At 39.6% G+C, this 22,370-nt stretch overlaps 1 protein-coding gene across 5 annotated transcripts in view; it reads right to left on the bottom strand.

The window, feature by feature from the left end:
- The window catches only part of LOC150091569 (uncharacterized), a 322,811-nt gene that overhangs the window by 140,507 nt on the left and 159,934 nt on the right, over window positions 1–22,370 (bottom strand). For 3 of the 5 annotated variants that reach the window (XM_090376203.1, XM_090376217.1, XM_090376211.1), the window contains exons 6-7: window positions 5,691–5,733; window positions 3,241–3,267 (exon numbers count right to left, since the gene is read on the bottom strand). In XM_090376203.1, coding sequence (XP_090232329.1) covers window positions 3,241–3,267; window positions 5,691–5,733 — 70 coding nt within the window. The remainder of the gene's footprint in view (window positions 1–3,240; window positions 3,268–5,690; window positions 5,734–22,370) is intronic. The other 2 variants (XM_090376221.1, XM_090376227.1) reach the window with 1 other exon arrangement.

The raw sequence follows: 22,370 nt of genomic DNA, 5'->3' as shown, positions 1-22,370 counted from the left end.
AAATAAAAAGAATTTAAATAGCTATAACTGAATTAAATTTTTATCACTCTATTCTGATGTTCAGTGATATACTATAGGCATTTACTGATTATAATTTATGAAATATGTTCCAGTTGTGTGCAAGTCTAGTTGACTGAATTTCTTTTTATTTTTAACAAAGAATAGGTTCTTGTATTATCTTTATTGCCAAATGTAAAAAAAAAAAAAAAAAAAAAAGGAAAAATTATCCATGAAATAATTTTTGCTACAGAGCATTTTCAGCAAATCTCTTAATGTAACTTTTGAAAGAATATATCATCGGCCATCTGAAAAACTTGCAATCTGCTTTATGATAAAAAAAAAAATAAAGTTAGTTGCAAATTTTTAGTTTCGAAGCTTTCAAAAATAATATTTTTACAGACAAAAATGACTACTTCATTATTTCAGTGATTACGAACTCTGTCAGACTGAATTTATCAGTAATTCTGTCTCCATAAAAAATGAACAGAAGTAGTATAATAATTTGCCATGCAAAAGAATTCTCCTAAAATTATTCTTCAAGTTATAAATTGCAAAGTAAAGGTAGCCCTTGGTTTAAGACAGGTTGTTTTGCAATGATTCACAATGATCACGGTTTTGAAACCAGAAGGCCAAAAATATCAAAAAATTATAAAAAATTTCAAAAATGCACAACTATAAATACCGGATATGATGTAAAGAAAGAGCACAGTCAATCAGGGAAGAGGTGACCAGAAATAAAAGGAGAGGAACACTCAGTTCACTTGTTGTTGTCAGTTTGTGAGTTTTAATTAAAAATTGTTGATTAAGTTAATAAAATAAGAGCTGCCATGTCTAGTAAGAGAAATGCAGTAAAGCCAAGTGAATGTGAAAATGCCACTAAAAAGTCACATAGATCTATCACGTTAGGAAAAAAAAAAAAAAAATACGGAGGTAATTCGTACAATGGAAGATGATCAGACACATCCTAAAGTGTGTAGAAGCATGCAATTTCCTCATCGCTACGAGTACCATAACGAAAAATGAAGATAAAATAAAATGGTCAATGTTCGGTTAGAGCAGAAGTAAACTTAGAAAAAAATTAGAAATTGTCATTGTGGGTGGATGACTTAAATAAAAGAACATTCCATTGACTCAAGCTGTTATTACCGATAAGACAAAGTCAATCAATTTTCGAAGATCTTACGAAAACAGAGGGTGGTGACAAGACAATTTTAGGTGGCAAGGGATGATTCATGTGATTTAAATCACAAAGTAAGTAATGATGTGCAAAATTAAATGGCAAGGCAATAAGTGTAGATGCAGCTGCAGCATTTCCTGCAGAGTTTCAAGCCATTGTACAGGAGGGTATTTATCCTCCTGATCTAATTTTTAAAGTTGATGAAACTGCGCTTTATTGGAAAAAAATTGCCATCACACACCTTCACTGACCATGAAGAGCAGCCTGCAGCAGGTTTCAAGGCTGCAAAACACTGGCTAATGCTTCTGTTGTGCACAAATGTCTCTGGCACTTTAAAATTAAAACCAAATGTTAGTGTACCATTCACAAACACCACGTGCTCTAAGGGGCCTAAACAAAGCCATGTTGCCAATCTACTGGAAATGGAACAGGAGGGTTTGGGTGACACAAGAAATCTTCTTGGATTAGTACACACACTATTTTTACCCTACTGTGCTCCATTTTTGTCAAGAGAATGAGTTACCAGCCAAGGCTCTTTTCTCTCGGACAATGCCCCTAGCCATCCTGCAAACCTTACTGAAGTTGGAACATCTATGCATGTCAATGTTGTTTACATGCCACCAAACACCACTTCAGTTTAGCAAACAATTGACCAGGGGATAATAGCAACCTTTAAAGCCTATTACCTCCACCAAACCTTCATAGAAATGGTGAGAGTTTTGGACAGATGAGAAAAAACTATTAAGGATTACTGGCACTCATGACATTTTGAAGGGCATTAATCAATGCAGCTTGGAAGTGTCAATGAACTGTTTGGAGTGTGATTCAAACTTCTCCACAATTTATGCAAGACTTCACGGGATTAGAGCCAGAGGAGAACATTGTTGAAGACATTAACAGGCTGGCGCAAGAGGTGGGACTGGACAATGTTACATGTAACTGGCCAATGTAACAGTAATGGATGGCAGCTTTCCAATGAAGACTTGGAAGAATTGGCTAAACAACTAAGCCAACAGGAGGAGGAGAAAGAAAAAGATGAAGAGCCGCCTCCTCTAAAATCTATGAATACAAGTGATCTACAGCTTGTATTCATAGATTTTAGTCAGTCATGGAGACCCTCACTGATGATCTCTGTGAGATTGACCACGACTGAGAGTGAAGTGCAAAAGTGAAAAGGAGTGCAACTGTATCCATTGGTCCTTATTCTGAGATTCTCAAAAAAAAAGAGGAAATGCATGCATGCTTTCTTCAAAAAAAGGGAAGATCCTCAAGCACAGACTTCATCAGAGGAGTAAAATCTCTGCATTACACCACTGTCAAAAAAGATCAATGCAGGGGCTTTACAGTGTCCTTACAAAAACCTTCAGTCTTCGCTTCGAACATATCAAAGTAAATGTACAAAATTTACTTTTTTTATTTAATTATGTTGTTTGGTTATTTTATATTGTATTACATTTAACTGATTTATATTCATAGTATTCATTTCAGGGCTTTAGGTATAATAATATTTATTACTTATGTCAATTTCGAGAGTGGCTTGAAACGTAACTCACTGACTTCTCGTTGACTTACATTATATAATTAAGTTCATTTTACACCAATTTTTTTTGTGACAGTTTCTTCCGGAACAGAACCTCATTATAAATCGAGGGCTACCTGTATTAGGTAAATTCTGTTACTTGGCAAATATATAAAAGGAAATAAATTAAGTAGCATATGTGCAATTTTAGAAGAAAAGTGATGCTGATGCTACAAAAACTACCATTTAAAGTAACTTAAGAATTATAAACCTTTATGATACAAAAAATAAAATATAAAGTCTACAAGAGTAGCAGATTTCACAAATAATAATTACTTTAAGATGGATAAAAAAAATTCACACTATAATTTCATATATAAATAAAATTATTAAAAATGCATGCACAAAGCCAAAGCTAAGTTTTATTTTAAATATTCTCTAAAAATGTGAATTTATTTAATAAATAAAACAAGTGTAACATTTTCATCATTAATAAATTTAAAGAAAATTTGCAGTTAAGAAATAGTTCACAAAAGAGACCTACAGGCTATTGTTGGAGGGAGGGGCTCCTCTGTATGCAACAAACAAATAGTTATATTCATTAATTAAATATTTTTAGCAATTAAGATATTAGCAATATTATATATTTATTATTAATACTTATTTTAATATTAAATCAGATAATTTAAAAATGGCATATTTAGTAACAAGTTATATACATGCTTTTCAGACAGCTTAAATGAAAATGATATATTTCACATTAAGGAGAGCACTTTTAAGAAAATGGTACAGCTTCTTATGTACACATGCATATATATGCACAGAATGTAGCATCTACAGAAACCAGAATGCCTAATTTTTACTAAAGTAACTGAAATGAATGCGAAAAAAAAAAAAAAAAAAAAAATTATAAAATAAACTGCATAAACTAACATCAGCTAAAGTAATACCTTTGTCAGAAAAAATATCAGAATGATAGAAGATAATCAAGATAATTAAAACTAAGAGATAACCATGGATAAGTCTGCAAAGAAAATATTAAATTTCACAGAAAACTGATTAAAAAAGCAGAGTACAACAAAAATAAGAATGCCATTATGAACAAACTTGATGAGCTTAATAATGCTATATTTATGGAACACAACAGAAACAGCAAAAAAAATTTTTGTGAACAATAGTATAAAATTTGGTTAATCAAACAGTTAAAAAAAAAATCAAAGTTACAATTAAGCTTTTTCTATCAATTGGCAGCAAAAGTTAAATTACTTAATGTGCTTGCTGTAGATTCTACAAGAGTTTCCAAACATTAACTTTACTATAAACAAGTCTTACATCAAAAACAAAAGTATTCTGATTTTCAACCAAATAAGCAAAGAAAATAAGTGTTTTGATCAATGTGTCAGTATTCTTACAAATGAATAAACTATGAAAGGACGACAATAACAGCCAAATTATAGACAATAATAATTGCCAGAATAGAAATAAAGTGTAAAAATTTTGATTCAAATGAAACTGCAGAGGGCAAAGCATTACAGCTCACAAAATATTCTTGATGTCAAAAATTGCAAAAAGTGAAATTCACTTCAGCATTATAAAAAAACAATAAATAAATAAAAAATAATTCATATCTCATAACAATAAGGAAATAAATTAAAATTCATAAGAAAGACTATGATAAAAATCTTTAGATTTCTGAAATGATTAAAAATATTTCCACTTTTAATTCTGGAATACCGTTAAAAATGTTATTCGCATTTGAAATTTCAGTGGGTCAAGAAAAGTTCATCCATTTCTTTTACTTAAATTTAAATTCTAATAGCTACATGCACATGGAAAGAAAAAAAAATAAGAATTATCTTTGGTACTGCAAAAGGAACTTTTCCGAAACAATGCAACAAGCTTTTATTAAATAAAGGAGGTCTAGAAAAAGATAATATTAGGCTTTCCCCCCGCCCTCTTCTTTATTGAAAGTGTACAACATATTTATTCTACAACTTTAGAAATAATTACTTATTAGATGACTAGTCATCTACCCAGTAACTCAAAGTTCAAGAACAGCACAAGAAAGACAAAATGCCTATTTCGCATGTGCTAATACTAATTGTAGATTAAATGACTGATTCATGCATTACTATCTACATGAATCACTGAACATATTGTGAAAAGTTACAACTTGCTATAAACCATAATTTCAAAATACAAAGTTGGCTCCAAACAAATTGATTACACCCTGTATAATTAAACTGTATCACAGCTACGAAAGCTGCTAAATCGTATTTCGAAATTCTCAGCCAAGAAATCAATCATTTCTACAGCATCAAGTATCTCATTCTGAAAACTTCTATTGCTAAAGTTCCTTGAAAAGAATTAATGATACTTCAAATGGCCATATCTCAGTAAGTAAATGTTTTGGGACCTATGTTCATATAAACTTTTTTTTTTCTTCTTATTTTAAGCAACAGAAAAAACTGTCAAAGTTCACTGGTAGGCTAGCACAATAGCTTGTATATGAAGAAATACAGTAGTAGGGTCTTAATCTAGTTAGAAGTAGCTGGAACAGCAAGCAACAGCAACAAAATTGTGGGCCAAAAGGCACCACGCCGAACAAAGTGAACGGAATTTCAAGCAGCATTAAATTTTGTCAGTAGAAGCCTCTGCATAGTGGAACTTAAATTATAAACATCCTGTTTCTGTATATGAAACAGACTATGAAATTCCCTAAGCAATGGGAGCTGAATTCCTATTTATAAAAATAGAATTAAGAATGCCAAAACTGCAGAATTCGATTCATTTTTAAAAATCTTGCAATTCAATTGCATTTCTGTTGTGATTATCTCTAAAGATTTATAAGATTCAATTAGTTGTATATCCAAATAAAATTTTAAAAACCATCAGCAGTTAACAAAGATAAAATATGAAAAATAACTTGGTGAATACAATAAATGAAACTGACAAGAATAATTAAACTTGGACAACAGAAACATGGACACTGACCTTCCTTTGATGTGCTCTTTTTCTTTCCTGAAGAGTTTCTGGCCTACAAGGAAGGAATACAGGATGAATATTCTGTTTATGAATAGCAACAATGATGAATATTAAATGAATAAATAAGTGATAAATTATATATATTTTTATCCCCCACTGGCACTAAAAAATGGAATGGATATTGCAGTTATACTACTTGAAAATTATGTAATATGAGATTTTAATTAATAAAAGTTGGTACCCAGACCCTTGAAGATATGAGTTCATGTATATTGTATATTCACCAAAAATCAGTAACAGCACAGAAATAACGAAACATTGAAAAAATCCCCATGTTCCAATATTTTAACATGGAGTTTGCTGCCAAATTATTGCATTTTATTTTTCTATACATAATTTAATATAAAGTTATCTAGTTCCTAATATTCAAGCATAATTAGATTATGTTTTTCAGAAGTTTGCTCAGGATTTTTCTTTCCACAGGTTGCAGCACACTGTAAACATTTAGGTTCTTACAGTGTTAAGACTAGAACCTGGGCACTGGATCTAAGTGATGCTCATCTGAAGGATCAGCTGCATCACTGGGAAGCCCCCCCCTCACTACATAAAAAAAAAAAATAAATAAATAATAATAATAATAATAAAATAAAAAAATAAACAGGGCTTGGTAGGCAGAAATGGTCAGCACTGAGATCAATGTAAATTTGCAAAATTAGCTAAATTTTTGGAGAGCAAGTTGCAATAATTTCACTATTAATTTAACAATGCATTGATGAAGAAAACGTTGCAGAATATATATATGAATTCATGAAATATTCAGATAGGTTGCAAACATAGCAAGATATATCTAGCTGCTAACAAATCATGGCCTAAGCAGTGCCCCACCCCCCACATACTACTCAATAGGCTATAAATCTTTTATGTAGGTGGGCTATGAGTGCCGGAGAATTCAAATATCTCTTCTATAATCAATATGAAACTGAACATTGGTTCCATTATTGAAATACCAATTTGCAGTACATCATGTTAGTGAACATCACTTATTCTTCGAACAGAATTTTGATTTGTATGTATGAGTGTTTCTTTCCCCCCCCATAGATGAAAGAGCCTGTTCACATGCATATGTGGTACCAAATACACTGGGCAAATTTGGTACTAACTTACATAATTCAGAAAACTAAGGTGATAGCAAACACCACATGCTATAATTTAAGCACTCTTGCACTAAGTCAACGCAGTGACTTATTCTTGCCCCCCCCCCCCCCAATAAATCAATGAAACTGGTACACCAAACTTGTACAGGTCAAGCTGAATTCCTAATAAAGCATAAAAAATAACTAAAGGTTATTGGTTAAAATTGCCACACAAAAATTGAACCACATTACAGTTCAATCAATTCATGTTGCAATATTTTTGGAGCATCCAATTCCATGCCAAAGTCATTAATGACTTTGGCATGGAATTGGATCTCAAAAGATACAAATATCTGGAGCACAGCTGCAAAAGCTATTGCATCGCATTTCAAAATTCTCAAGGAATTAATCATTTCTACAGCACAGACTCTTGGACTATTTCAGAAATAGTTTCAACTTCATTTAAAAAACTGTGATAATGCTATTCATATCATAAGCAAGTTTCTTTTTGAACTTGAAATTTGAGGAGTTCTCATGCAAGTGTCTTTGGATCTGTTTCCACTGCAAAGAAACAACTATGACAGCAGAAACTGTTGGTAACAAATGAAAAAAGGCCAATGGTTTGCTAAATAATTTGAAAATAATTCTACCTTCTTAATATATGCTGACTTGATGGGATTACCTGTCATCAATCAGTGAAACAATAATGTTGGAATGTATACAATTAGTACTTTATTTCCATAGAGTTTTCCATTTTAGTATTAGTATTGGCCATACAGCACAAGGAAGCCATGTCATTAACCACTACTTTAAGTGGAGATAACCTACTGCAATGATCAGCTCACTTGGATTATAGAAAGGAACCTTTCTACAATCCATTCAATCTCTTCCCCTTATTTTTATGTTCCTGGTTCTATGTAATTTAATACTATGAAAATTTCAGCTTCATTGATTTTACTATTCTGTCTCAAGCCCTTCCAATGTACCAAGTTACCAGACTCATTCAGTCTCTTCTCATATGAAGATCCTATTGCCCCATCTCACCAATCACTCCACCCACTGTCGAACCTTTTCAAGAAACCATCTTTTTCTTGTGGCTTCCATACTGGAAATAGTATTCCAAATTTAGTCTGATGACTACCTTACAATATAGATATTAGATATTATAATCTATCTCTGCAAGCAATTTTTGATAAGTTGACAGGACACCCACCACCTCCTTGTCAGCTGTTGTCAGTGCATTTCTGGACCAGAAACCCCAAATCCTTTTCACTCCTCTAGTTTCTTAAAATTTAAAGTACATACAATAAATACTGCAATCCATTAAGAAAAGATGAAATATCGGCATTTTAAGCAGAATTAAAAAAAAAAAAGAAAAAAAAAAAAAAGTTGTGAACCTGTCACGTGACCAACCACCCATTTTATTGTTAGTAATGGCCACATAGTCCAAGAAAGCCTATGGCTTATGCTGCACCGGCCAAAAAAAAAAAAAAAAAAAAAAAAAAAAAAAAACTGAATAAAACAATGATAAAAAAAAATAATAATAAATAAAATCAGTTAAATAAATAATAATAATTAGTAGCAGAAAGGGAAATTAAACCTATCATCCTATGCGCTTCCTTGACCCGAAGGTACTATCCAGATGACCTTTGAATTTCTCGAAACTTTCAGCCTCTACCGCCCATGTAGGCAACTTATTCCAGTAATTTATAACTCGTTGGCTAAAATAAAACTTCCTGCAGTCCAATCTAAACATTCCCCCCCCCCGTAACTTGAATTTATGTCTTCTAGCATCATTTATAACCTTGGAAATTCCACCCTCATTCATTTTACTGATGCCTCTCACAGCCTTAAACACCTGAATCAAATCTCCTCTAAGGTGTCTAGTTTCCAAACTCTGCAACCCACATATTCGAAGTCTTTCTTTATATAGACACCCTTTTGCCGATCTCACCAGGCAAGTTACTCGTCTTTGCATCCTTTCAAGTAGCTCGATGTCTTTCTTTAGGTGCGGTCTCCATACTTGAACACAGTATTCCAAGTGTGGTCTAACAAAAGCCTTATATAATGGGAATATCACGTCCCTATCTCTACTTGCAAAAGTTCGACAGATCATCGATAGGACACCATGGGCCTTCCTTGCAACCTGTTTACAATGCTCAGAGAATTTCATGTCTGACCGTATCGTAACACCCAAGTCCCTTTCCTCCAGTACTGGCTTTAGTTGAACTCCAACCAAGTGAATAAGTTATTTTGGGATTACTGTTTCCCAGGTGTAATACCTTACACTTTGTTGGATTAAAGCATAGCTGCCATTTTTCTGACCATTCCTGAAGTCTATCTAGGTCTCTCTGAAGAAGCTCAGCTTGACACTGATCATTAACTACTCTACCAATTTTAACATCATCTGCAAATTTAGACATCACGCCCTCTATCCCTTCATCGATGTCGTTTATGAAAATTAAAAACAACAGTGGTCCTAATACTGATCCTTGGGGGAAACCCACTTCTTACATCAACCCAGTCTGAGGAATAGCCATTTATCACAACCCTCTGCCTCCTGCCCTGAAGCCATCCTGCTATCCACCTAAGGATTTTCCCAGTGATTACAACCCATTTCAGCTTATAAAGCAACCACTCATGTGGGACTGAGTCAAAAGCTTTGCTGAAATCTAAATAAACTATGTCGAAATTATTCCCTAAATCCAGCTCGTGAGTGACCCTTTCAAAATAGCGAACCAGATTTGTTAAACATGATTTTCCCTTTACAAAACCATGCTGAGTATCCTTGAGAATTTCAATTCAATCCAAATGATCCTGAATTCCACCCTTGATCATTGCCTCCATGATTTTCCCTACCACTGAAGTCAGACTGACAAGTCGATAATTTTCCACCTCACTCTTAGAGCCACCCTTATGTATTGGAGATACATTGGCACTTTTCCAATCCAAGGGAATCTCCACCACTAGGTGGAGATTCCCTTGGATTGGAAGTCTAGTGATGCTCGCATAATTAGCCTCAATGGTTCAATGCACTCACTTGCCACCTCCCTTAAGATTATAGGGTATATTGCATCAACTCCAGGAACCTTACTGGCCTGTAGGCTCAAAAGTTTTTTCATTAAATAATCTTGCAAAATTTCAATATCATTAATTACATATTTTTCAACTTCGCTATCCCAATTTCCCATTGCCACAAAAGGTTTTTCATTTGTAAATATCGATGCAAAATAACTGTTAAGTTCATCTGCAATGGCAGCTGGTGTATTTAATACTATCCCCTTTCCCTTATGTAAAGGTCCAATCTGGTTTGTCCTGCTCTTCTTGGCATTTATATATGTGAAGAATTCCTTATCTCCCCTCTTTGCTAGTGATTTCTCATAAACTGCCTTTGCCTGTCGAACCTTTTCTGTGGCTCTATTACAGATCACCTTGTAGCTGTTATAGGCTTCAGTACTTTTTATTGCTCTGTAACTTTTCCATGCCACCTTTTTCTGCTCAAGCAATGTGGCAACTTCACTATTCATCCAACTTGGAACCCTCCTCATGGAGTATTTTTTTAATGGTATATATGCATTCAAGGCATCTGTGATTAATGTTTTAAAAGCATACCACAGTTCAAATGTATTCATTCTCTGTGCGATATCTACCCATTTTGCTACTCTTTGGATGATGCCACTGCCAGGTTTACAAAATCAGATATAGAGTCTATCCTTGAACGTTCCCATATCTAAACCCCAGGCACTTTTTAAACAGTAACTCTTAATTACAATGCACTGAAATTCCTGTAGCAATCTTGTAATCAGAGAACCTTACTCATGGTCCCAAATATATTCCTGCTTATACAGAAATCTCTCATGCAGGTTCATGTCAAATGCTCAGTTAAGTCCAAATGAACAATGTCAAAACTATGTGACATGACAAAAAGTGTATTTAGTGTCTAACGGCACCAGGGGTTTCCCCCATGTCCACGTTGCTTTCATTGCGGGTGTACCAATTCTCTGGGAAGGCTAGAGATTTAAAAGTGTGTGGATATTGTACATGTGTAGTGTTGTGTTGTGTTCTGTTGTTCATCTGGCCGTTTAGCCGTGGACCCCTACTGAGGCCCAACGAATGCATCATGATAGTGTATAGTGTGTTTAGGGTCTAACGGCACCAGGGGTTTCCCCCATCTCCGCGTAATATACATTATGGTGTGATACAGAACACTGTAGAGGCCAGAAGTTTAAAAGTGTGTGGATGTGGTGTGTAATGTTTTGTACCATTGGGTCTCAAATGAGACCCACCGTTGCCCACACTATACCTCGTGGAGGCAGACCAGGTACACCAGTATTTTAGAAATTTACTATTTACTCTGGCAGGTCCTGCCACCTAATTTCCTGAGATTTCAGTGGCTAGGACCTTAAAAAAAAAAAGTGGGGGGGAGGGGGGGAGAAACGCTGGAAATTGGGTCAGGCTGAGAGAGATATAAGTTATACGGGTTAGAGTTCTTTTTTTTTTTTTTTTTGTGTGTGGGGCTTGTGTAGTTTTGGCAAGGGTCAAACGCTAGTTGCAAGATAACTAGAGAGGGAAGGGAGACTGAAGACTGGGGGGGTAAAAGACAGAAATATGGGGTCAATAGTGAAGATAACCCCAAAAGTCGGCAGGGCAGGCCCATGCCTCACCAGGTGAAGATAGGGGATGACAGGGGGGAGGGTACAGAGTAACCATCCCCTGCCAAGGGAAGGAAAAGAAAGTGAACCGAGTGAGGGTACCCTGTTCAGATCGCCTAATGATGTTTCGGCAGCAAACTGCATAATGTCTTTGTCGGGTCTTCGTATGCCATTGCTGGGACATGTTGTCCCGTCCATGTGAGTGGTCAAGTCCAGATAATGACTCCAGTTTAAGCCAGTGGTCAGATCCAGGTTAAGTTAATGATTAGTTTTTCAGATTGTAGCTATTAGGTTTTTGTTTGTTTGACACATCTAAGGATTTTTATTATGGATGACGAGTGGTTAGTTTGTGGGAAAATTCCTGCTAAGGTTGTGGGTATGTTCTTCTTCTAGTAAAAAGATCCTGTGCAAACTGCGTTAAGGCTTTATAGTTGTCCTCGCTCTCCAGGAGATATTGTTCTTGGTTTATTGGCGAGAAACGTATTCTAGTTATTAAGAGGCAGCGGAGGTCTTCGTATAGTTGGCAGTGGTGCATGAGGTGCTCCCACGTCTCTGGCTGTCCACAGTGGCAGAGAGGGGGTGTCACTCAATCCGAAACTGGAGAGTTTTGCTCTTAATGCGCCATGTCCCGTGAGCAGGTAAGATGTCAGCAGTCCCAGTGAAAACCAGTTTGGGCTTTCAGGAAACACTAGTTGATTATCCGGTATGAATCTTCGGGTGATTTCCCCTTTTGTCGAAGTCGTCCAGCGGGTTTGCCAGGCCTGCTGTAGGTGGGTGAGAAGGCATTTTTTCTCGAGTTTACGATCGTTCGCCGGATCAGTTGTGTAGTCTAGGCAGGTGATTGCTTTGCCTTTGGATAGTTGATAAAGCAACCCACAGCGGACGATCTCCAGGTCCAGGGGGAGAGCACCCAAGAGGACCTGGAGGGCATGGGTGCTTACAGTACAGCAGGCTCTCGAGATTATCAGTAGAACTGAACGTTGAATGGTCTCTAGCTTCCTTTTGTTTACTGCTGTTACCGCCTCATGGAACCAGACTCCTGATGCGTATGTTATTGCTGGTAAGAAGACTGCATTATAGAAGAGGGCTAGGGTCCTCTTCTTAAGCCCCCAGTCGCGACGAGCGACTCTAGCTATTAGTGCGGAGTATTTTTTGATTTTGCTTCGGAGGTAAGTAAGATGGGGTGTGAATGACAGATTTTTATCCAGCAGAATACCAAGATATTTAAGTTCGGTGGAAAGCTTAATTGTTGTTTCCTGAATCTTTATCTGGGGAGACCTTCTGATATTGAGAGAACCTTTAAGTAGGATGGAGCAGGTTTTTGTTGGGGATATCTTTAAGTGGTTTTGGGTGGCCCAGTCTTTTAGGATATTTATAGCACGGTTTGCAGAGATCTCTAGTTGAGTTCTTGAGTCTGCCGCCAGCATCAGGATCAGGTCATCCGCATAGGCCTGTGACCTCACATTACCAAGGTCGAGGTTTAGAAAGCTGTCAAGCACCACGTTCCAGAGAAGTGGGCCAAGTATTGAGCCTTGTGGGCATCCTCTATAGACTGGTCATATGACTGAACAGTACGGAGCACTGACTGTTACTGTTCTGTTTGCAAGATAGGTTTTTATACAATTGTACAAATTAGCTGGTAGTTTTGCTTTCCGGAGTCTGCCGAGGACGCTTGGCCACAAGAGGGAGTCAAACGCCCCTGCAAAATCCACTGAAATGACAAGGAAGTATTTATGGCTGGTAGTGGTAGCTGCTTTGACGATATTCTCTAAGGCATCCACTGTGGAGCATCCCCTTCTAAAGCCATATTGGTTGTCAGAGTGAAGGCCAGCCTTGGAGTAATGAATTTCTATTCTATTGCTTAGAAGATGTTCTAGGAGTTTGCTTAGTATGGATAGAAGAGCGATGGGCCGGTATAACTCCGGAAGGTCTTGTGGTTTTGTCGGATTCTTGAGAATAAGCTTTAATTTTGCAGATCTCCATACTGCTTGGAAATGGCCTGTTTCAAGGCAGTGGTTGAAGAGGTTTAGGATCTCATTTGGGATGGTTTCAACAGCCTTCTTTACGATCTCTGGCTCCAGCATATCTTCTCCTGGAGATTACTTGTTTTTTTATTTTTGCTGCAGCGGTGTCCAGTTCTTCCTTGGTGAAGCTGTCTTCCACTTGGGCCGTGGTGTATGTGCTGTTTTCCTCACATAGTAGTATTTGCTCTGGGGTGCTTGGTGGCATATGTTGATGGAACATGGCATCAAGGATGTTATTTATAGATTCGGACCATGTCTTTGTATACGTGCCTTGTGGCGTCTTGGTGGCTGGGATGACTTCTCCCCTGGGGAGTTTGTTTGTGATTACTCTGTAGACCACTCCCCATGGAGCAGAATTTCCAACTGTGGAGACTAGGTGCTCCCAGGAGCGCGTCTTCCTTTGTTTAATCAGGGCTGTGTATTCATTTCTTGCCGTTCGGTACTGCTGCTTGAGATGCATCATGATAAGGTGTAAGGTGTAAGGTATGTTAGTGTCTAACGGCTCCTGGGATTTCTCCCATCTCCGCGGGTATACATTGTATCGGGGCCAGAGATTTGAAGTATGTGGGGGTCATGTGCTGTATATTGTGTTGTGCCCTTTGTTCCTCCGGTCTATTAGCCGCCGAGCCCCTAGTGGGACCCGACGTTACCACACCGTGCCACGGGGAGGCTGACCGGGTGCACCACTGATGATAGAGTACTCTGGCGGATCCTGCCACCTACTTTCCTGGGATTTCAGTGGCTAGGACCAGATTTGAGAATGAGATAAACGCTGTTTCTTGAGCAACGGTTGTAATTTTAACAGAGCGTAGGGTTGTTCGCTGATAACTTGTTCTAAGGCCAAATAGGTCGGGCAATAATTTTGATGTATTTAGATTTAGACCTGTGGGGCGCATATATATATATACACACACAAAAAAAAAAAAAAAAGTTGTGCAAGAGAAAAGTAAGGGAGATAGGCAGAAGACTGGAGGGTAGGAAACAGAAGAAGAGGGCCGACAGGGAAGATGGCCCCTGATGACAGTGTGGCATGCCCAGTGCCTCACCAGAAAGGAGTGGGGTGGACAAAAAAAAAAAAAAAAAACCACCTCACCACAAAAAAAAAAAATTATTTTGTAAGAGAAAAATAGGGGGAGGGAAAGGAAAGATGGAAGGAAACAGAAGAAAGAAGCCAAAAAAAGAAAAAAAAAAAGAGAGAGAGAGAAAGAGAGATACCCCGCAAGTGCAGGGTAGATACAGCTAGCACGGCCAGTCAGTTGGAGCCAACACTTGGTGGAAATCCAGCAGTGTCAGTGCTGCTATGGTGGATGGGCCATGTTCAGGAAGGTCATTGGGACTCCATTTGGTGAGTCTGTGTCGCATCCAGACTGAAGGCTGGTCCAGTAGTCCATGATAACGAACAGTGGGGTGGTCAAAACTGGGAGTCCAAGATATGATGGTCAAGTCCAGGGATCGATGGTAGGTCTCTTCTTGATAAGATGTGTCACGTCTGGTCGGGAGAAGTTGGTCCAGGAATCAATGATGAGGAATTTGTCAAGGTATATGTGGACCCTGTCTTTGATTGCGCTGTTGTTATTGTCCCAACCAAGTGGGGAGACCAGTTGACTACTTGAGATGTGAATGATCAAGTTGGGTTCTGTACTCTGGATGGTTTGTTGGTCAAGTCTTATTGATTCAGATGCTAAGGTGGTGGTAGCGCTTTTTGCCTGGTAAATAGGTCCATTGCAAATTGAGTCAGGGCTCTGTAAGTTTCTTCATTCTGTAGGGTGAGGTGTTCTTGATTTTGGTAGTTGAAGCATAGTCTCGTTGTTAGGATCCTCCTGATGTCCTCGTAGATTTCACAGCTGTGGGCAAGGTGCTCCCACGTCTGATCCTCTCCACAGTGACAGCGGGGTGAGTCTGAAATTCTGAAGTCGTGTAGTTTTTTCTGGAAGGAGCCATGTCCAGTGAGGAGGTAGGTAGCATAGAGTCCCGGTGAAAACCAGACAGGTGTGAGGGGGTAGGAGGCCCTGACATCCGGGAGGAATCTTTTGGTGACAGCGCCTTTAGTTGAGGTCTGCCATCTTTCTTGCCAGGTATCTGTTAGATGTTCATTAAGTCTCTTCTTTTCAGCATTTCTATTATTTGCTGGGTCAGTGGTGAAACCTGCACAGGTAACTGCTCTTCCTTTGGCTATTTGATAGAGCAACCCATGACGAACAATCTCCAGGTCCAGTGGAAGAGATCCAGTGAGAACCTGGAGTGCATGGGTACTGACAGTGTGACAGGCACGCGAGGACAGAAGGAGAAGAGAGCGCTGGATAGTTCCTAGGCGCGATCTGTTTACTACTGTATTGGCCTTCTTGTACCAGACTCCAGAGGCATAGGTGATAACCGGGATGAAAACTGCCTTATAGAAGAGGGATAGCGTTCTCTTCTTTAAGCCCCAGTCCTTCCGGGCAACTCTTGAGACTTGGGCAGCATACTTCCTGATCTTAATCCTGAGTTTATCTAGATGAGGAGTGAAGGAAAGGTTTTTGTCTAAGATCAAACCTAGATATTTAAGCTCTGTTTTTAGTTTTACTGTAACACCATTAACCTTTATTTGGGGCGGTCTTCTCAAATCAAGGGTACCTTTTAGTAGGATCGAATGGGTTTTCTCTGGGGAGATCTTTAGGTTGTTATTCTCTGCCCAAGCTTGAAGGGTGGAGATGGCCTGGTTGGCAGTTGCTTCTAGTTGCGCTCTGTTATTGGCAGAAAAGAGCATGACCAGGTCATCTGCATAGGCCTGGGTTTGTACATTGTTGAGTTTGGTGTTCAAGAAATCATCCAGCACCAGATTCCAGAGAAGAGGCCCCAAGACAGATCCCTGAGGGCATCCCCTGAAGATTGGTCTGGAGACACTGCAGTGGGGAGTGGACACGACAACTCGCCGGTCCTGGAGATAGGTCTTGATGCATCTATATAAGTTTTCTGGGACTTGTGCCCTCCGGAGCCTGCCAAGGACGCTGGGCCACCAGAGGGAATCGAAGGCACCAGCAAAGTCGAAGGAGATTAGAAGAAAGTATTTGGAGTTGCAGTTGGTAGCAGCTTCAATGATTGTTTCCAGTGCATCTACCGTGGAGCGTCCTTTCCGGAAACTGTACTGGTTAGGTGAAGAGAGACCAGCATCATTGTAGTGGGCTTCTATTCTATGGGAGATCATCCGTTCGAGAAGTTTGCTGAAGACCGGCAGCAGTGCAATGGGCCGATAGGATTGTGGCAGATTGTGTGGTTTGGTTGCATTCTTCAATATAAGTCTAACAGTTGCAGTCCTCCACTGTGTGGGGAAGAATTCTTGGTGAAGACAGTGGTTTAACAGGTTGAGTATGGTAGTGGGAATAAGTTCAATGGCTTTCTGGACGATTTCTGGATCGAGCATGTCTCTGCCCGGAGCCTTCTTGTTTCTGATTCTAGATGCAGCTAAGTTGAGCTCGGTTGGGGTGAAGGGTTCTTCAATTGTAGTTGTGTGATATGTTTCATTTTCCATGCAGAGCTCTAGCTGTTCCGTTGTGTGTGGGTCAGCAGGCTGCTGGAATGTAGCATCTAGAATATTATTGATTGTATCTTGCCACGATCTGGTGTAGAGTCCATTTGGTAATTTTGTTGTTGATACGACCTCGCCTCTGGGAAGCTTGTTAGTGGTCACTTTGTACGCAACCCCCCAGAGATCGGCGTTCCCTTCAGTGCTTACCAGGGCTTCCCATGAGCGCCTTTTGCGCTGTTTTATTGTTGTGGTATACTGGTTCCTGGTCACTCGATATTGCTGCAGTAAAGCTTCTGTTTCTTCTGGAGACCATGTTCTTCTTGCACGTTGATAGCGTTTTCGTCGGTAAATGACTTCGCGTCTAAGAGCCTGGAGTTCTGGTGACCACCACGGGACAGCACTAGGTGTGAATCTCTTCTTTTTGATAGCCTTGTTTGCAGCATTAGTGACGAGCTGTGTAATTGCGCGTTGATGCTGGTCTGGGCTGAGGCCGCTAGGATTGAAGCGGCTAGCTGCACTGGTCAATTCCTCCTTAAAAAGGTTCCAGTCAGCCTTATTCAGGGCATATCTTCTTTGTTGAGTTCGGTTGGTTGGTTGAGTTACTAGTGAACGGTGTAGTTGGAAGGTTAGTACCCTGTGGTCAGAGGTGGTCCAGTCCTCACGGACTGTCCAGGAAGCAAGGTGTTGAGCAATGGAGCTTGAGGCTAAGGTGACATCTATGGTAGCTTCCCACAGGGTACTTGAGAAAGTTGGCAGGCAGTTAGGTTTGTTTAGAATGACTAGGTTGCTGTTAGATAAGTAGTCCTCAAGACGTTGGCCATTTCTATTTCCTCTGTGATTTTGAGTTCGGCTATGCCAGGCTGGGGACCTGCAGTTAACATCAGCCCCTATAATGAGCTTTGCATTTGGCATTTGTAGCTGGATGGTCTGTAGATATCGGGTGGCAGGAAGAATATCTTCCCCCGGTCGACAGTATATCGAGACTAAGTAGAATTGTCCCAGTGGTGAAATTACATGGGCGCACACAGCCCAGCTAGTACACAGATCAGTGATTTTGGTGACAGTCAGTTCGGGATTGCAAACGACGATCGCGGCCCAGGGTGTGTCACCATCAACCTGGACCACTTTAAATCTCAAGGGGTAGCCTTTTACCTCCTTATTATGGGTGTATGGCTCCTGAAGAAGCAGCACATCTAAGTTCTCTTCATCTGCCTTTTTGACCAGTTGTGCAGCAACAGCCTTGGACCTCTGAGCGTTATGTTGTGCTATTTTCACAGTGTGGATATTTACGTTTGGTCTGTTACTCCCCATAATCTATTCTTGACTGTTGAGCACTTCTGGCTTTGAGATAAACTGGGCAATTGCTGTCACGGAGTGAATGGTTGGCTGGCACCTTTAGGGCCTTGCAATTGGCACATGTGGGAGGTTGAGACTTATTGGGGCATGTAGCGTACTCATGCCCCATTTCGGCACAGTGGCCACAGGTGGGCAGATTTTGCCTGCACGAGTGCGTGGTGTGGCCAAAACGGCAGCACCTGAAACATTTGGGGACAGCTACATGCTCCCTAAAGCGGTGGCTGCCCCAGTTGATGTAAATTCTTGTTTGCTGGGAGAGGATCTTCCAGGCCTTGGGTGATAGCTCAAAGACCCAGTTAATGGTGTGCCCAGCTCTGGTTTTTGTTTGGAATTTAGGGATTATGTGAGAAGTCGATTCTTCATCTGGGAGTTCCTGTTTCAGGTTTCTGTGGAAAATTTCGCTTTGCAATTCCTCTGGAGGGAAATCCTTGTCCACATCTAGTACCAGTATACAAGGGCCCTTTTGCCTAGGGGGCTCGGCCAGGAGTCCCAGAGATGGTATTTTAGGGTTCTTGATAATCAGTTCAGCATCCTCTTTTGTGGCTGTTTCTATAATTACTTCTGTATTTCGCGTTTAGCGAATTGACTTGATTTTAGTGTTCTTTAAGTCATCTGTCAAGGAGTCCATGACAGTCTTCTTGACCTCCTCACTGGACAAACAACCTTCATTGGTAAGGGGTTTAAGTACCACTAGGTTAGGTCTGGGTGATAGCGTTTTCTTCAGTGTAGTCCGTAGATTGGCACCTGAATTGTTTGTCTTGTTTCCCAGTTCCTGAGATTCGGGAATAAAGTCCGGTGGTGGCTTCCTCAGCGCTTGGGCATATGTGGAGTCGCGCTGTCGCATTTGTTTTACTCCACAGTCAGTGTAGGCTTCCAATTTTGCAGTTGCCTTTTCGCTTTCCAGGTGAGTCTGGATAAGCAGCGATTCCAGTTTATTCCATAGGGTGACGATTTCTGCCCTAAGAAGTGTTGTAACTCTGTTGGTTGGTTCTTTGAGCAAGTTCTCCAGTGCTACTTTGAGATGTAGCGATTGTTGGATAACTGTCCCCTCAGGCATGTTGGGATCAAGAGGGAGGTCAGGTTGTCTCATGTCTGTGTATTCAGTTTGGGAGAGGGGGGGTTCCATGGTCCCTCTGTTTTGAGATTTTGACCTCGTTTCCCGATTAAATTTGGTACCGATTGGTTTTTTGTTCTTCTTAATGGGGGGTTCAGTTTGAGATTCTTCGTGTTGCTCTGCTATTTTAGGGTTGTCGGTCACTGGCAGGGTTGTGTTTACAGCCGATTTCCTCGATTTACCCTCCATTTGAGCAGATACGAATTGGCGAGTTCACTGCGGATGAGCGAGTGGCGAGACAGTCTCACAGAAGGAACTCAGAAAATGAGGGCAGATGATACCCACTGCAAGTTATTAGGTGAATCAACTTAAGAAGTGCTACACAAGAACAGCTACCACCAATAGGATTTACAGTATAAGTCACGTGCTATTTGCCCTGCGATGACATCCATATGGTCATTATAATGGTATTAAGTTAGACCAGTGATTATTATTTATAGCTTGCAAAATTGTTTAAATCAAGTGGCACAATTCAAATTTCTGCCGAAACCGTGGGGGCAAAAACAGCCGTTCACATCCAGTATCGGCACACTGCGAATGTGTCGCCGAGGACTTCCTTGCCACAAGAGAAACTATATTCGTCGTAACGCAGAAGCACACGACATTCAGTAACGTCTTTTAAGTTTTTGTTTTCTAATTTGAGTGTAGTAGGGAGATGAATGCTGTGAGCAGCAGGTGGTCGCGGGAGGGCAATTACTGCCAGAGGCGTAGAGTGCGACTAAGTAGCTCTCACTAAAGGGAAGCTTAAGCAACAAGTGACCTTCGCTATGATTGTACTCACACAGGGGGATCACCCTCCCCAGTCAATAGTGCAGTTCAGCCGTGGTAGCAACAGAAATATGTGTTTGCTACACTTTCCAATTCTAGAACAATGCCGCCAAGGTGGGCAGACACATTGTTACTAGCGTTGGATCGAACGAGTTGAAGTGCACGAGAATGGCCCAGAAAAACGAAAACCTGATCTCACCACTGAGTTCCTCTTCCTTAAAAACCTTTGTATGGCACAAATCCAAAAGCTGACACTATTTTAAACTGATTAAAATTATCGATATTCACGGAGCGATTTGCAGCACGTGTTACCAAGAAGGCAGCCATTTTGGCGGGGTCGAACGACATACGGTATGACGCATATACATACAGTCGATGCATCATGATAGTGTAATGTTCAACATAGTCAAATTTATGAATAGCACTCTCATGACAGTTTATTTGGTCAGCTAAACAATTAGACTTTACAAAGCGCATGCCATCTGTTCCCTTAAGAATATCATTTCTATCTGGATTTATATCTTTGCTGTGGTGTATCCTTGCTATGTGCACACCCTATCTAAAAATTTTTTGAATTCATGAAACTTGTTTCCTCGAACTGACCTCATCTGTGTGATGGCTGGTTTGTAGTAGTGAAGTTTATCTTGTAATTTTCAATTTTTTCTTTCTATTTTTGAAAGTAAACCTCACATGAAGATGCTTCTGATAGAGTATGAAATGTTTTACCTAAAAAATTGGCAATGTTATATACATCAGTAATATTTCATCCACACTGATCTGTCTGACATTGTACCAAATCAATTTAATGTCTGTTGATCTAGTAATGCAAAGTGGATTCATTCTTTTTTTCTGCTTTTACAGGTGTGTGTGTGTGTGTGTGTGTGTGTGTGTGTGTGTGCGCGCGCGTGTGTGTGTGTGTGCGCGCGTGTGTGTGTGTGTGCGCGTGTGTGTGTGTGTGTGTGTGTGCGTGCGTGTGCGTAAATGCCAAATAAGATAAACTTTCATTTTTAATGAACATATTGAGTACTTATTGTGCACTCATTATCACATAACCTTATTAAGTATGACTTTCAATGTACTTTTAGTTTCCATGATATAAAACTGGCAGTAATAGTAACAGATAGTCACTTTCAATGTGGTGTTCTTCTTTCTTCGAGGGCCATTCAATAAAGAATGATCTTCATTTTTCATAAACAACCATACTGCTTGCTATTTCTAGCTGGGCTATGGAATTTAAGACAAACCAAATCTGTTGCATCACATAGCAACTGTGCAGCTGACTAGTGAAAATGGTGTGATCTTGGTGGTCAGTCAAGTTTATGCCTGTTCAGTTTTGCCAATGTACATGATATATGAGGAACAGTATGCTGCTGCTCTCAAATTTTGTTTCCATCTCAAGAAAACATCTGCTGAAGCATATGAAATGTTAAAAGAGGCTTATGGTAAATATATGCTTCCATACAGCAAAGCTTGCAGGTGGTTTAGAATGTTTAAAGATGAATGTCATTCAATCACAAATATAGGAGCTCCAACCACTGCTCTCACCACAGAAACCATAAACACTGCTTCTGTAATTGCAAGAGAAGATCGTCATACAACAGTAAGAAGTAGTAGTAAGAAGTTATATAACAGTAAGAACAGAGATGTAGGAAGCATGCATACTCTCCATGACTTGTCAAACAAGCATTTGACATGTTTGTGCACATTGGGTTCCAAGACTACTTACACCTGAGCAGCAGCAAGGTTGCATGGAGGTTTGCCAGGAGTTGCAACAGATGGTTACTGAAGATGCTGAGGTTCTACACAAGGTGATAATAGTGGATGAGACATAGCTTCATCATTTCGACCCAGAGAGTAAGCAACAAAGATCTATTTGGAAGTCTATGCCATTACCAACACTGAAAAAAGCAAGAAACATTGTGGTCATCTCTTTTTTTGACATTCAAGGAATAGTTTATCAGCATATTGTGCCACATCATATGACTGTTATGGGACCTTACTACAGAACTGAACTGCACACTTTGCAGGATCACATTCATTGCAAATGAACACAACTGTACACAGGTGGATGAATGCTGCATCATGACAATGCAAGACTTCACATTGCTCATACTGTCAGAGTACTTAGCCAGCATTA

Source organism: Mastigoproctus giganteus, chromosome 1 (genome assembly GCF_048544385.1).
Source record: "Mastigoproctus giganteus isolate SK-2022 chromosome 1, ASM4854438v1, whole genome shotgun sequence".
NCBI lineage: Eukaryota > Metazoa > Arthropoda > Arachnida > Uropygi > Thelyphonidae > Mastigoproctus > Mastigoproctus giganteus.
Note: the sequence above shows the minus strand (reverse complement) of the source record. Positions and strands in the feature narration are given on the sequence as shown.